The sequence below is a fragment of the Carassius carassius genome, chromosome 8 (genome assembly GCF_963082965.1).
Source record: "Carassius carassius chromosome 8, fCarCar2.1, whole genome shotgun sequence".
In the NCBI taxonomy this organism is placed as follows: Eukaryota; Metazoa; Chordata; class Actinopteri; order Cypriniformes; family Cyprinidae; genus Carassius; species Carassius carassius.
In genome coordinates, this window is record NC_081762.1 from 2,474,657 (window position 1) to 2,490,965 (window position 16,309).

The following is a 16,309-nucleotide window of genomic DNA, read 5'->3' on the forward strand; positions in this document are numbered from 1 at the left end:
ATGGTTTATCCATTTTGCAACGTGAACTGGAGGTAAGCAGGCGTTTTCTTCCCTCTTTTTTTATTTTTCTTTGCCATAACTCCACAAGTTCTCCCTCCATCATTTCAGTCCACACTACACGTCGTGTCACCATGGTTTCGTTTATGGTTTCGCGCACGCGCAGTGAGGGAAACGCGGGAAATTGGTTCGTAGTCCTGCTTCAATAGTGTGATACCTCACGAGAGGCGACCAAAATTTCTGACATGTCAGAAATCCATCCGACCAACCGATTGCCGGTCGGGAGAGTTTAATCGCCTCTCGTTTCCCCTTGTACACTGCACGAACCCAGCACGACAAACGACGCACGAAAATGCTGAAAATCAGCCCGACCCGAAAAAGAGTTGCACGAGTCAGAACTCGGCTCAAAAATCAGATGAAAATCGCACAGTGTATGCCTGGCCTTAGCTGACGACAGAAAGGGGAAGTTGTGGCTAGAGAGTATAGAGATCGCTAACACATGTGACCTACTGGGCGGCAACGTCATCAGAACGCAAAGAATTATGGGTATGTTTGGCCAGTTAACATGGTCTGGCATAGCAGGCTAGTGTTCTGGCATGAAAATAATGAAAAATTAGCGTAAAAAACAGAATATAATCCTACAAAATGCAGCGTGCTAAAGAAAACATTGTCAGACCATACCGCCTAAAACTAAATCCTAATGCAAAGATAAGATATGACGAGAAAATAAAGAGAATCAAAGGACTCAATCCTTACGAACAGAGCGACTGGTCAAGGTAACACCCTCCAGCCCAAAAGAAGGGCATGTGAAAAGGCTGTGTTGTGGTGCTTTTGCAGACAGCCTGAAGAGCTTGATGACATGTTAGCTTGCGATAATCAGAACTGTCCTATACAGTGGTTCCATTTAGACTGCGTGGGACTCAGCAGCGCGGCTTGGGCCGGCAATACCATGATAGAGGTGCCAAATGCATTTCTTGTCAAGAAATAAAGGGAACAAAAATTGCAGTTTTGAGTGGGATGGCCAAAGGAGTGGCCACAATTTCATTAGTGGTGGTCATGGCCACCCCCTGGCTCCGCCAGAGCCTTACCCTGGAGTTGGTTCACCCTTCGCCTATGAGTGTGAGGTAGAATCTCTTATAATTGTTACGTCTCTTTTATCCATTGCACTGTAGTAAACTTGTAGTTTCTATGCACTGCCACTTACCCAAGTTTTTTTTTTTTTTTAAGTATGGTTATTTCACACAGTGGTCAACTACTGATGTTTTTACTGTGCTTTAAAAATAAAATCTGTTTTAAAATCATGTCAAACTATATTCATAGAGCCCATCTGCAGTTAAAGGCGCAATATGTAATTTTTCTGCTTTAAAAATAGCAGATATCACTATATCTATGTTATATATATTTTTTTTATATTTATTTGTTTGTTGTATATATATTATCCCGACAGTTTCCACGAACTTTCAAATCCGGAGAAAATTATAGTTTAATTAGAAGACACGGCATGTTTCTTTATTTCCGTTTTGTCGCCCGTCTATGGCGTCATATAAACTTTGACCCCTCTAGTTTATCTAACTTCCTGCGGAACCGCCAAATACAAAGGTGAACAGAAGTAAAGACGAGACGAAGAAGAAAAAGTAGTAGCTAGCCTTGATCGAGACTATTATATTTTATATTTATATTGTTTATATTCGTATTTATACCTCAATCAATAACTTAGTTATGGATCATGATTATGCTTTGCCTGCACGTTCTGTGAAGCGCAAACGTACGGGTGAAATAAATGACCTGAGAAGGTTTTGGGACGAAGAAGAAACGAGACACGGGTAAATATTGGAGTTGCATTTCCAAGATAGAGAGAGCTTCATGACAAGCTGAAACTACAGAGAGATTCTTGCATTCTAATAAACAGGTATGCATCCATTCAGCTAACTATATCTATCCGTATATTTTGTGAAACGATGATGTCTTGTGTAAAACGCAGACGGACTAGCTCTCATGTAGAGTATAATGTAAATCTACATGTGTTCTATTTCTAGCTGGATAAAGTAGCTTCAAATGCAGTTCACTATCTTGTTTGATATCATAGTATAAACGTAGCCTAATTATAATTATTAACGAAAGGCAACCGTGTTTTTTTTAACATATATTACTACTAGCTAGATGGAATATTGATTTGATAGGGGTCTGATAATTCATATATCTCTCCGTTCGAAAATACGTGATTGTCAAAATACTAAGGCCGGTGACACACTGGCTGCGTGGCGTCTCTGCTGCGTGCCAGAAGCGTGGCGCGCTGCTGCTGCTGTAGGTGACAGGGAGACTGCCGACAGACCAGGCTCTTGTCTTCATGACAACAATATCTATACTTCATGTTGAACATAAATATAAAGCCTACTGATAAAAGGACACCATCAACAGTATTGACGGCAAAATAGATGATGTTTGACAGGTGCAATATTTGAAAATCAATAATTATTTATTTATTTTTTAAATTACATTTGTATCTGAATTTATGTCAACCTATAGAATTTCAAACATCAAAATGTCATGAATTAATATGTATTTGTGTACAAAATTACATATAAACATATTTTCCTATTTTATTTTGCCTGGAAACGCTTCCAACACGCGCGCGTGTCGCGTGAAAAATAGGCGTCGGTTCTATTTCTAGCATGCACACGTTTTCCGAGCAGCTCGAGCCGCGCCTGAGACACGCGTCTCACACAGGCAGTCTGCAAGCTCTAACCTATTAACATGGGAGCCGAATTAAAAACTGACACGCCACGCAGCTGAGACGCTTGCGCCACGCATCCAGTGTGTCGCCGGCCTCAGTTAAAATGAGTGAGGAATGTGGGGAGCGACAGAGCGCGTGTTCCAATGAACAACAACTCCCATGAGCCTACGCTCTTTCCCGACGTCATCAAAGTACGTCTCATGTTATTGTTTTGATTGAGTGACCCCTGGTGGCCAAAAATTCCATACTGCACGTTTAACCCAAAGTACTTTACGGTAAGTAATATAGGAACAAAAAACACATACATGCATACTGCAGTGCCACCCGTCCCTTGAATTGGCTGATTTTAATGACTGTAGATTGCTTGAAATGTGAAAGTGTCTAGCATCTAAATCTAATCAAAATGCAACAACCAACCAACAGACAGAACTAATCAAAGAACCAACAAGAACACGACACATAAAAGTACATGATGATCACATGAGGGAAGAAGAACTTGAAAAAAGTGCTTTCATGTGCTTCAAATTGTTTATTCACATTTTGTTTTATAGGCATGAAAACAAGAACCATGACATGAAAACAAATGTGACAAATGTCACTTGACACTTAAACCACAGTTTTACTTATGCAGACATTGTAACATTGTATTTTGTGCCACAGATTTGGCACAAACCAGAACCGAAATCACAATATGGCTTAGTGCACAAACTTAGTATCAAATCACAAAAGGTCAAGTAATTATATTCAATATATCTGTCTCCCTTTATGACAAGAGTTTTTTGTCCCATTAAAAAGTGCTTTATTGTTTGTGTTGTTTATGTTCCTCAGAGAAGCATTACCTGCACTACATGTTTACAGTCCTGACCAAAGCAGATCTATTCCCAGAGTTCACTGTTGTGGGTGTTGTTGATGACAGACTGATCTCAGACTACAGTATTGAAGTTCCAGATTGGACAAGACTAATTCTGATGGAGGATTATGGGGTTATGACTCTTGTACAATCATGTGACTCTGCAGACTGGTTTATGGATCAGGTACACATTCTGTCAAACTGCACAAATTGTTCTGGTGAGTTTAATGATTTGTTCTTATTAATTATCAGACATGTTGTGACAAATTGTGTGTATGTCCTACTGTAAGCTTCTCATCACTGTTGTGACTCTGTGATTGTAGAGCTCCATACATTGCAGAGAATAGTTGGTTGTGAAGTGGAGAAGTTTCCTAATGGAACAGTGAAGAGTCTGAATGTCTTTGATGAATATGGATTTGATGGAGAGGATCTTATTGCCTTTGAAAATGACACAATGCAGTGGATTGTTAAAAGTCCCAAAGCCAAAGAAATGAAAAAGAAATGGGACCTTCAGATAGGACGAAACCAGTTCATCAAGGATTATTTTGGGAAATGCATGGACTGGATCTTAACATTTAACAACACATATAACAGTATGTTTTAATCAGATCACTTTATTTTGACCCTGTGTGTTGTTCGGGTATAACCTACTGTATGTTATAAGGACAAAATGTCGGCAATATCCAAAAACATGAGGAAAACGTCTTGCAAATCCAGATTAAAATGCAATATATATATATGCGCAAACAAACATGTAAATGAAAACATGTTAATACTGTTTTGACTTCCCTTCTCTGTGATAAGCTAGTAGACATGGAAAGGTGCTTCTCTTTGCTAGAGGGGTAACTATGGTAAACACTGTATTTCTGGGCTTTCATAAGCGCCACCTCCTGTCAGAGAATGAAGTTGCATTTTTATTCAGGTCTTTTAAAGTGACCTTGATAAAACCGTGCACTGTTGTGACACTGGCACAGCGTCATTGACTACGTTTACATGCAGCCAATAACCCGTTCAAAACCGGGATATTAGCAATAACCCGGTCACGCACAGCCAAGTAAACACCGGCAAAAACCCGGATATGCTCATATCCCGGTTTTTAAAAACCGGGATATTATACCTGGGGTACCCCTTTTCTAACCCGAATATTTGGTCTTGTAAACGCATTTTGGCATATCCCCATCAAAATGTGTGTTCTGCGCATGTTCTATTCGCAAGGAATCTTGGTCTTTTGAGTAGAGACGGCGCATAAAAAAACCCCGCGTGCAGTATAGAGGCACAGTAGTGTCAAGTGCTGCTGGTGGATCAGTACCAGCGCCAAAGCGCAAACAAAGACTATCGCTATCTGCCCCAAACTATTCAGTCTTTGGATACAGGAAGAAGAATCGGAAATGACGCATATTGCGTCTTTTTGTCCGTACGTCCAGACGCTAACCGTGCGTCGCCGTTTACATCGGGATTGGCGACTGATTACACATTCCATGCATACAGGAGTAACTCTCTCTGCTCACGCATGTAAACGGGTTATCCCGAATGTTTCAGAAACCCGAATAGTGACCTTAACCCGACCATAACCCGAATTTTAACAGCATGTAAACGTAGTCATTGAAACTCTCACAAAATGCTGAATCGATTCGACAAAACACGATGCAGCAGACACCATTTCTGCATCACTCTACCTTCATGAAATTTTAACCAAAGAATGTTATAGACTTTTCATTAACCCTTGTGCGTTGTTGGGGACGTTTTCGTCCACTAGGGGGTAAAGTTGAGTCTTATTTTGGCCACAACTTCCTCTGTGTTTGAGCTAATGGAATGATTTTTGGTGACAAATCTTATTTTGAAATTTTTCAAAAACTCAACGGTACACTGTGGGCAAATTCACTACCCTTTTGGGATGTTCGTGGATGAAAACATCCACTAAATTAAACTGCTGTAAAAATGTATCAGATAAATATTCTTTTCAATTTGTTTGCATAAATCTATTAATCAACCTCAGTCTTGATCAAAACTACCAATTTTTTAAAAAAAATTCCAAGATTTTAACTTTTTAATTACCAAGTTCATAAATGATGTCACTGATTTGGAAAAATAAAAACACAAAATTACATATTTTCAATATAAAAAGTGATTGTGGACTGGATTTTTTTAACCTTTTATCACAGTCTTGGGCATGTCAAAGATTAGTAACAAGATTGGCTTTGATGCATTGTTAGTTTTTGTGCAGCATTAGATTTAAATTTTTTCTCCCTAATTTGCTGTTGGTGGCTGTTTTTGCCCCATTGACTTCCATTATAACGACATTTTTTGATTGCAAAGCCATGACACCATATAATCATGCATTCTTGATTGTTTGTGGTTTTCACTTTTAGGAAGAGGTAAAAAAAATGTATTTTTACAGTTGATCACTAGGTGGGACCATTAACCCTTTAAATAGGCCTCTGCAAAAAAGGCTTGGTTTCTGGCTTGTATATGGAGTTATATGGAGTATAACAGCAAATTATAGTGTTTGTGTGTGTGTGAGATTCTTGATTGTTGGTGGTTTTTCCTGTTGGGAAGAGGTAAAATTTGTTATTTTTACAGTTGATCACTAGGTGGGACCATTAACCGTTTAGATAGGCCTCTGCAAAAAAAGGCTTGGTTTCTGGCTTGTATATGGAGTTATATGGAGTATAACAGCAAATTATAGTGTTTGTGTGTGTGTGAGATTCTTGATTGTTGGTGGTTTTTCCTGTTGGGAAGAGGTAACATTTGTTATTTTTTACAGTTGATCACTAGGTGGGACCATTAACCGTTTAGATAGGCCTGTGCAAAAAAAGGCATAGTTTCTGGCTTGTATGGAGTTATATGGAGTATAATAGCAAATTATAGTGTGTGTGTGTGTGTGTGTGTGTGATAGAGAGAGAGAGAGAGAGAGAGAGAAAGAGAGGGTGTGAGAGAGACCTTTGTGCACTTACCTTGATGTACAGTATTTGAAAAAAATCAAAATATGCACCTCATGCTCTCAGAACTACATGGAGTAAACAATAAAAAAAGAAGTGTGTTTATGCACCTGCTTCCTTTTGATGGTGAAAAGTACAGATGGCCTATATGTGAAATGCTCCTCTTTTCTTGATGGTAAAGCCAGTTTAAAACCTTAAAATCCTGTAAAAAAATCTACTTCGCATCAAATTTATGAACATAATGTATTATGAACCAAAATGCAATACTAACTTCAAATAAGCTGCAGCTCGCTGGAGGGGTCACGCTACATAATAATTTCTAAAACTTTGGTACAAGTCAAGCCCTTTCTCGTGTTGCTTGCTGCTCTTCTCACCATTAAATATCCAGCACGATGGCATGCAAGTGTTTAAATCCACGTACTTTGCTTTTGTTTAGTCTATTCGCTTGTTAAGTCTGACGTCATGTAGCAGCGCTTCCGTGTCCAAACGCTCTATCAGTTACCACGAGAAAACAACAAAAGGTGCTAATATAAACTCACAATGTGATAGAATACTAGCGAAAAAGTTATAATATTAACCTTTAACTCCATACCGAAGTACCAGATAGCTAGACAATGAAAATATAAATATAAAAAAAATATCTAAAATTTATTTGTGTTTGGGACGCTGTGAGCACGGAGACTGTAGTGTATATCGTAAGTTTGAAAGCGTTCGACTTAAATTATCAATATGAATAAACAGTGCTCATAAACGGCTGCTGAGGTCATATTCTCAAGTGAAGCGAGTTGAGGCCTGGACCCGGAAACAGTGCTTCTTACGTCATCACTTAACAACCGAATACTTTCACCACCATTAAAAGGCAGCAGGTGCATAAATACGCTTTTGTTTACTCCATGTAGTTCTAAGAGCTGAGGTGTACATTGTGATTTTCTGAAATACATTAAGGTAAGTGCGCAAAGGTCTCTCTCACACACTCTCTCTCTCTTTCTCACACACACACACACATACACACTCAATATAATATGCTGTTATACTCCATATAGCTTCATATACAAGTCAGAAACTAAGCTTTTGTTGCACAGGCCTATCTAAATGGTTAATGGTCCCACCTAGTGATCAACTGTAAAAATAACAAATGTTACCTCTTCCCAACAGGGAAAACCACCAACAATCAAGAATCTCACACACACACAAACACTATAATTTGCAGTTATACTCCATATAACTCCATATACAAGCCAGAAACCAAGCCTTTTTTTGCACAGGTTGATTAACAGATTTATGCAAAAAAAAAAATTAAAAAAATATGAATCTTGATACATTTTTACAGCAGTTTAATTGAGTGGATGTTTTCATCCCGAACAACTCAAAAGAGTAGTGAATTTGAACAATCCACAAGGGCTAAGACCTTAAAGAATCCTATCAACTTGGGCATCCGATGACACCTTTAATATGGCCGCTCAATCACAGGAAGCCCCGTCTTCTGAATGGAGCTAATCACTAATCTGTAAAGTTAGCGTATCACTGCAGCTGTCATTAGAAAACATGTTAATGCTATAGAAACAGTCAGTGTTCTGAGATGTGCGCATGCACACTGGCTGAAAAAAAACAGCTTTTAAACAGATTGCAAATGTTTTATTTAAAGTATAATTAATTAATGCAATAAAAATAATAACATATGAAGTGTCTGTATGATATGCTTTATATTAATTTTGAGAGCTTGTATATAGAAGCCAGTAAGAGACTATAAACTAGCCTACTTCTCACCCTTTGTATTACACGTCTCACTAAAAATGTCTACAAATTGATGAAACTTATCGGAGATCAAGCCATAGACGCTGGTTCAATGCTTTGCCACAGGGGCTATCTCAATTAATGAATTAATTGCATGATTCACAGGTTCACAGAGATTATTACCCCCCAATGGCGGAGATAGTATTAAAGAAAGAATTACAAAAGCAAAAATGCATAGGCTTACTCATGTCTTTCAGAATGCATTTGATGTGCAATCTTCTGTGGAATATAACCCGATTTCTTCACTGCATAAAAAAAAGGTTTGTTAATTGCATTACCTATTTCTCCAGATTCACCAGAGGTTTACATCTCTGCAAGGAGAGATCCTGATGATCACACAAAGCTGAATCTGAGCTGTCTGGCCACTGGTTTCTATCCCAGAGATATTGAGATGAACATCAGATTGAAGGAATCTGTTCTTGACAACCAAACATCTTCTGAAATCAGACCAAATGCTAATGAAACATTTCAGATGAGAACCAGTGTGAAGATCGACAAAAACTCTGAAGGATCTTATGACTGTTTTATCATTCACAGCAGTCTGACAGAACCAGCTTCAGTAGAATGGGGTAAATATCACCAGAAATAGAGTCAAGTACATACATTTGTAACAGGAAAATATAATTATGCTAAAATAGATTAATGTTGCTGATCACAAACACGTAAAGTGCCTCACCTCAGTTTAACAGTTTACGGTGATTATATGTAATGTGTATTTATTATCTTTATTTTCATTCTGCAGATGGAAAATGCTCTACATTTGAGACAGACTCTGATCAGACCTTAATAATAATACTTTCGGTTTCAGTTGTAGCTGTAGTTTTTGTCATGATCTGTTCTGTTGTGATTTTTTACCAGTGCAAGAACGAATCCAATGGTGAGTCATTCAGCATGATCACTGCAGCTTTAAATGGCTTGTTTTTAATATTTTAGTTTAAAAATAATTTTAAATACATGGACAGTGTATAATGGTAGAAATATGTAAACATTGTGATATAGATTTTTCATTACTGTTTTTTAATTTGACACGAGTATGGTTATCCATAATATTTATCAAACAAATGTGAAGTGTGGATAAATATATTTACATGAACATTTGATCTGTTTTAATACTGTAGAATCTTTCCCTCCTCTGCGGAGAAGTCGTCATCCCGATTATGGTTCAGTGAAGGAGCAGATATCGATGAGGACTGCTGCGAGTGCTGGTTCTTCTGAAGAAGAGCTCACTGTTGATGAATCTGCAAACTAGACTGGAGTGTGACCGAACAGGTGTTTCATTTCTGTTCATTCAGAATGGAAACTGTATTCTAGTTATCCAGCTCTGTTCAGAAAAACTGTTTTTGTGGGTTTTTTCTGTCAGCAGGTTGTAATCTGAGTCAGCTCTGATCACAGTTCTTGTTTATGAGGTTGTTTATGCTCACTCGAAGTATGACACTGCTTTTCATAGTTGAGTCTGCTGCAGCTGATCTCATGAGAATACGTGTGTATTTTTACGTTAAATGTGGTTCTACCACATGTACATTTACTTACGTTTTCACGCACATAAAAACGTACAACAGTGACGTATTTATAGCAGTAAAACGTACAAATACTTACGTAGCAGCTAAAAAACTTAAATAATCTAACGTTAAGTGTGAATGTATATGAATTCCCATGTATTAATATTAAAATCGTGGCTTTAATGATTTAAATCTGTTGTATTTAATTGTCATATCAATACATGTTTTTATTGAATTTATTGAAAGCATTTACTCATTTACTTAATAGGAAATAACATTTCTGTGCATGCTGCAAACTTGTTTCGGGGAATTACATAATGTTAAACGAGACTACACTTTGAAACCTTAAAATAAATACAATTTATGTAATTGTTTAACCATTTTGTAATATTTTGCTGTGCGATTTTCTTTCAATTCAATTCAATTCAAGTTTATTTGTATAGCGCTTTTTACAATACAAATCGTTACAAAGCAACTTTACAGAAAATTATGTTTCTACAATATTTAGTAGTAGCTAGTAGTTTGTGCACGTTTGACAGGATTTTAGAAAAATAAAAATAATAATAATAATAATACAAGACGTAGTCAGCTAGATGATGAACTATCAATATTATTAATTAATAGTAATTTATAGGATGCAGTCACACATGTAGCAATAATTGTTAGTTCTGTTTGTTGATTCAAGGTTAGGATCATCTGGGGTCCTCTGAGGGTCAGCATCATCTCTTCTCAGGTGTTCTGGATCCAGACTGGAGCTTGTGTAAATCCTAGTTACCACGGGATGTAAATCCCGTGGCAAAACATAGAAACAAAATAGAGACATCATTAGCATAGCTGCTGATCCAACAAAGTAAAATTAGTTTAACCCAAGCTAAAGAATAAAAATGCAGATGCAACTACACTCACAATTTAAGAGATACATTATTCGAATGCTTGGCGAAAGAGATGCGTTTTTAATCTAGATTTAAACAGAGAGAGTGTGTCTGAACCCCGAACATTATCAGGAAGGCTATTCCAGAGTTTGGGAGCCAAATGTGAAAAAGCTCTACCTCCTTAAGTGGACTTTGCTATCCTAGGAACTACCAAAAGTCCAGCGTTTTGTGACCTTAGGGTGCGTGATGGGTTGTAGCGTGGTAGAAGGCTAGTTAGGTACGCAGGAGCTAAACCATTTAGGGCCTTATAGGTAAGTAATGATAATTTGTAACTGATACGGAACTTAATAGGTAGCCAGTGCAGAGACTGTAAAATTGGGGTAATATGATCATATTTTCTTGACCTGGTAAGGACTCTAGCTGCTGCATTTTGGACGACCTGTAGCTTGTTTATTGACGAAGCAGGACAACCACCTAGAAGTGCATTACAATAGTCCAGTCTAGAGGTCATGAAAGCATGAACTAGCTTTTCTGCATCAGAAACAGATAACATGTTTCGTAGCTTGGCAATGTTTCTAAGATGGAAGAATGCGGTTTTTGTAACATTGGAAATATGATTTTCAAAAGACAAATTGCTGTCTAATATAACACCCAGATTTCTGACTGTAGAGGAAGTAACAGTACATCCGTCTAGTTGCAGATTGTAATCTACAAGATTCTGTGTGGTGTTTTTTGGTCCAATAATTAATATCTCTGTCTTATCCGAATTTAATTGGAGAAAATTATTTGTCATCCAATCTTTTACATTTTTAACACACTCTGTTAGCTTAGATAATTGGGAAGTTTCATCTGGTCTTGTTGAGATATATAGCTGAGTATCATCAGCATAACAGTGGAAGCTAATTCCGTATTTTCTAATAATATTACCAAGGGGCAACATGTATATTGAAAATAGAAGGGGACCTAGGACGGATCCTTGTGGCACTCCATATTTTACTGATGATAAATGAGATGACACCCCATTTAAGTAAACAAAATGGTAGCGATCGGACAGGTAGGATCTAAACCATCTTAGAGCCTGCCCTTGAATACCTGTATAGTTTTGTAATCGATCTTTGAGTATGTCATGATCTATGGTGTCGAACGCAGCACTAAGATCAAGTAAGACTAGAAATGAGATGCAGCCTTGATCTGACGCAAGAAGCAGGTCATTTGTAATTTTAACAAGTGCAGTTTCTGTGCTATGGTGGGGCCTAAAACCTGACTGAAATTCTTCATACAGATCATTTTTATGCAGGAAGGTGCTCAATTGAGCAGACACAACTTTTTCTAAAATTTTAGACATAAATGGAAGATTTGAAATAGGCCTATAATTTGCCAGTACACTAGGATCTAGTTTTGGTTTCTTAATAAGAGGCTTGATAACCGCCAGCTTGAATGGTTTTGGGACGTGACCTAAAGATAACGACGAGTTAATGATATTGAGAAGCGGTTCTTCGGCTACAGGTAACAGCTCTTTTAGTAATTTAGTGGGTACAGGATCTAATAAACATGTTGTTGGTTTAGATACAGTGATAAGTTTATTTAGCTCTTCCTGTCCTATATTTGTAAAGCACTGCAGTTTATCTTTGGGTGCGATGGATGAAACTGAAGTGTTAGACGCTGTAGAATCTACATTTGCTATTGTATTTCTAATGTTATCTATTTTATCAGTGAAGAAATTCATAAAGTCATTACTATTTAACGTTGGTGGAATATTTGAATCAGGTGGCGTCTGGTAATTTGTTAATTTAGCCACTGTGCTAAATAAAAACCTTGGATTGTTTTAGTTATTTTCAATGAGTTTGTGGATATGCTCTGCCCTAGCAGTTTTTAGAGCCTGTCTATACCTGGACATACTGTTTTTCCATGCAATTTTAAAAACTTCCAAGTTAGTTTTTCTCCATTTGCGTTCAAGACTACGAGTTACTTTCTTGAGAGAGTGAGTATTACTGTTATACCATGGCACAGTACGTTTTTCTCTAACCTTTTTCAATTTGATGGGGGCAACAGCTTCTAATGTATTAGAGAAAATAGTGCCCATGTTGTCAGTAATTTCGTCTAATTCATGTGTATTTTTGGGTACAAATAGCAGTTGAGATAGATCAGGCAGGTTATTTGCGAATCTGTCTTTGGTGGCTGGAACAATAGTTCTGCCCAGACGGTAACGCTGAGACATATAGTTAATATCAGTTATACGCAGCATGCATGATACAAGGAAATGGTCTGTAATATCATCACATTGGGGTACAATATCTATAGCAGTAAGATCGATTCCATGCGATATAATTAGATCTAGTGTATGATCAAAATGATGAGTGGGCCCGGTGACATTTTGCTTGACTCCAAAGGAGTTTATTAGGTCAGTAAACGCAAGTCCTAATGTATCATTTGCATTATCAACGTGAATATTAAAATCTCCCATGATTAGCGCCTTATCAACTGTAACTAGAAGGTCTGAGAGGAAATCTGCAAATTCTTTTAGGAATTCTGTATACGGCCCTGGTGGTCTATACACAGTAGCCAGAGCAAGAGATACATTAGATTTCTTTTGCATGTCTGACAGTGTAACATTAAGCAGAAGTATTTCGAATGTGTTAAACCTGTATCCTGTTTTCTGGGTAACATTGAGAATATCACTATATATTGTTGCAACACCTCCTCCACGACCAGTCTGACGGGGCTCATGTTTATAACAGTAGTTTGGTGGAGTAGACTCATTTAGACCAAAATAATCATTTGGTTTTAGCCAGGTTTCAGTCAAGCAGAGTACATCAAAACTATTTTCTGTGATCATTTCATTTACAATAACTGCTTTGGGTGTGAGTGATCTAATATTTATGAGCCCAAACTTTAAAAATTGTTTTTGTTCATTTACTTTACATTTTTCTGGTTTAATTACGATGAGATTTTTTCTAGATCCTACATTATATTTTGACCTCACTATTCGGGGAACAGACACAGTCTTAATAGTTTTTACAGCACAAGTACTTTTATCATTTAAGCGGGTGGAACAAAACTCATCATAATAGTTATTAGAGAATTGTCTTACTAGTCACATGGAGCGAAGTGTCCTGGAGATGTTGTCAGAGAGCAGCTCCGCTCCGATTCTGCTGGGGTGTAATCCATCAGCGCAAAACAGCCTAGGACGCTCCCAGAAAAGATTCCAGTTATTAACAAATAGCAGTTTCTGTTCTTTACACCATGATTTTCTCCTATCCAAAGACTGACAATACAACCATAGATACACAAAAGCACAGCATACAATTACAAATCACATCCATTTTATTTGTTTGCTGTACTCCATATCTTTAGAATCCAGATGTTTGCAAGGAACATATCCAAATTCAGCCCTTTATCAATCGATCTTCAATCTTCATTCTCAGCAACAGTGATTGTCACAGTCAAAGCCCGCGCTCGTTATAATTTGAATTTGAAAAAAATAGCGCCAGTGCGCCACCCTCGAGAAACGTTACGACATGGTTTATGGCACTGATATCGAAATCTCATTGGTTCTCACCTAATTCGTCACAGATTGCGACATGCTGTGTTTCAGTTGACAGACATTTGAAATCAGATTCAGTACTGCGCCAGTGCGCCTTCACGGAGAGAAGACAGATTCATAATTTCACGGATTAATAAATTAAATTTTGCTCTGTACCTTATAAAAACTATTACCTCCAGAGAGGACTGCGACTGGAACTCATTATCATTTGAACTACTTTTGGTACCACTTTTGATATTTTCGAAAAAATAAATGATTAACTTTACGTTTGTTTGTCTGTTATTCGTTTATTTATAACAGTAACGTTATGTAGTTTTAAGAAATGGTTATGGGTAGGTTTAGGGGTAGGTGTAGGATTAACGTTAGTGGCTCAAAATAACGTTTTAATGTTATATTTTTACTAAAATTGTCATTTTCCTACAAATTTCTGTACATGTTTTATTCTTTTAACATTCTGTATAAAATGGGTAGGTTTAGCTTCAGGTGGGGTTTAGGGATCTTACATTTATCAAAAAAAAATTATAAAAAGGGAAAATATACATAAGTATTAAACAAATTAATCAGATACGCATTGAAAAGCAGCTTCATGAGAAAATTTCTATGGATAACTGACTGGTCAGAGAACACGTTCTATCTGTACGTATTTGAGGTTGTTTTTACGTAAATTTAGATACGTATCGAACCTGTAATTACGTCCAGATAATGCGTAAACGACACTGTAAATACGTAAAGGCACATACGTATTGGACAGTTTTAATTTACGTCTAAATATGTACGTTTTGATTGTGAGATCAGGCTGAGTTGAGAGATTCTTGAAACATTTCATAAGGTCAATATCACATGATATGTGCTACATCAAACTCAGTTCTCTACTTGTTTCTATTGTTTATTTTTATTTAGATCATTACTGAAAAGCTAATCAAGAATTTGTGTTTTCTAATACTTATTGCTCTTAGATATGATAGTATTTTTATAACTGGATGGTCTTCTCCATTTACTGTATACTGCAATACATTATCTACTGTAAGTTATACTGTGATTTTGTTTTAACTTTCAGTGGTCATGAATAAAGTCTGAATTAAAGTTGGAATGTTTTTAAATCCAGTCAGAAGACAAGTTTTTTAGTTTTTAAAGTAAAACATGTTGTCTTGGGTAAAGATGCATTGATCAAATGTATGCACTGTAAAGGCTGAAATACACTACATGACTAATGCTCAGATTTGTGTCCCATTCTAAAGTTTGGAGAAGTCAGCGCTACCCAGGGGCGATTCTAGGATTTTGATTTTAGGGGGGCTCAGCCCCCAATAAGGGTATGATTAAAAAAATATTATTTGACTATTAGGGTAGGGTGGTATGCTACTAACCTTACTGCAATCCACTATTCCATTGTATTCCCTGTATTTCATATATGGGAGTAGGAGTACTGACTGAGCCATATACAACACTGTAATAAAAAAATTATTATTGGATGTGACCACTAGAAAATAGGGAATGTCGATTTTTTTTTTTTTTTTTTACAATGAAGACCTCCTGATTCATTCACTGTAGAAACACACGCACACATGTTTCCAGTACAAACACAACATTTTACTGTTTGCATTTCTATGCTCACATACAAACCTCAGATAGGAATTTTTTCCTTTGACGATACCACTGCTTTTTCTTATAAAATGTACAGGGAAATTGGCAGAAAATTAAAACAATGTCAGGGTTCAATGACTGAAATGAATCTTGGGAACACAGTGGTATTGTGTGTGTGAGAGGCTGTCTACGTTCTGTTCTCACCTGACTGTTGCTCATTTGCAGACCTACTCCCGCACGACAAGAAAAAATGTCATATATCCATCTACAATGAAATATAAATTATTTTAGTTTTTTAGCTTTTTAGCCTTTATAATCAACAATACGGTTGGATATTCATAAAGTCAACCCATGAAAATTGATGTCATTTTATGTATTTTAACTAACCAGCTAATATTCATTAAGAATATAGACAAACCATGTATTAATGTAATTGTCTATTGGCAATATGATTAATCTGTTCTATATTTATTTCTATTTATTAAAAATAACAACATGA

At 36.9% G+C, this 16,309-nt stretch overlaps 1 protein-coding gene across 2 annotated transcripts in view; it reads left to right on the forward strand.

Annotated features, from left to right (window-relative positions):
- LOC132144965 (zinc-alpha-2-glycoprotein-like) overlaps positions 1–16,309 on the forward strand; it is a 103,857-nt gene that overhangs the window by 7,886 nt on the left and 79,662 nt on the right. The window contains exons 2-6 of one of the 2 annotated variants that reach the window (XM_059555585.1): positions 3,560–3,799; positions 3,905–4,174; positions 8,605–8,883; positions 9,057–9,191; positions 9,433–9,760. In XM_059555585.1, the coding sequence (XP_059411568.1) occupies positions 3,560–3,799; positions 3,905–4,174; positions 8,605–8,883; positions 9,057–9,191; positions 9,433–9,563 (1,055 nt within the window). In that variant the 3' untranslated portion in view covers positions 9,564–9,760. Of the gene's footprint in view, positions 1–3,559; positions 3,800–3,904; positions 4,175–8,604; positions 8,884–9,056; positions 9,192–9,432; positions 9,761–16,309 lie in introns of those variants that run through there. The other variant, XM_059555586.1, reaches the window with a different exon arrangement.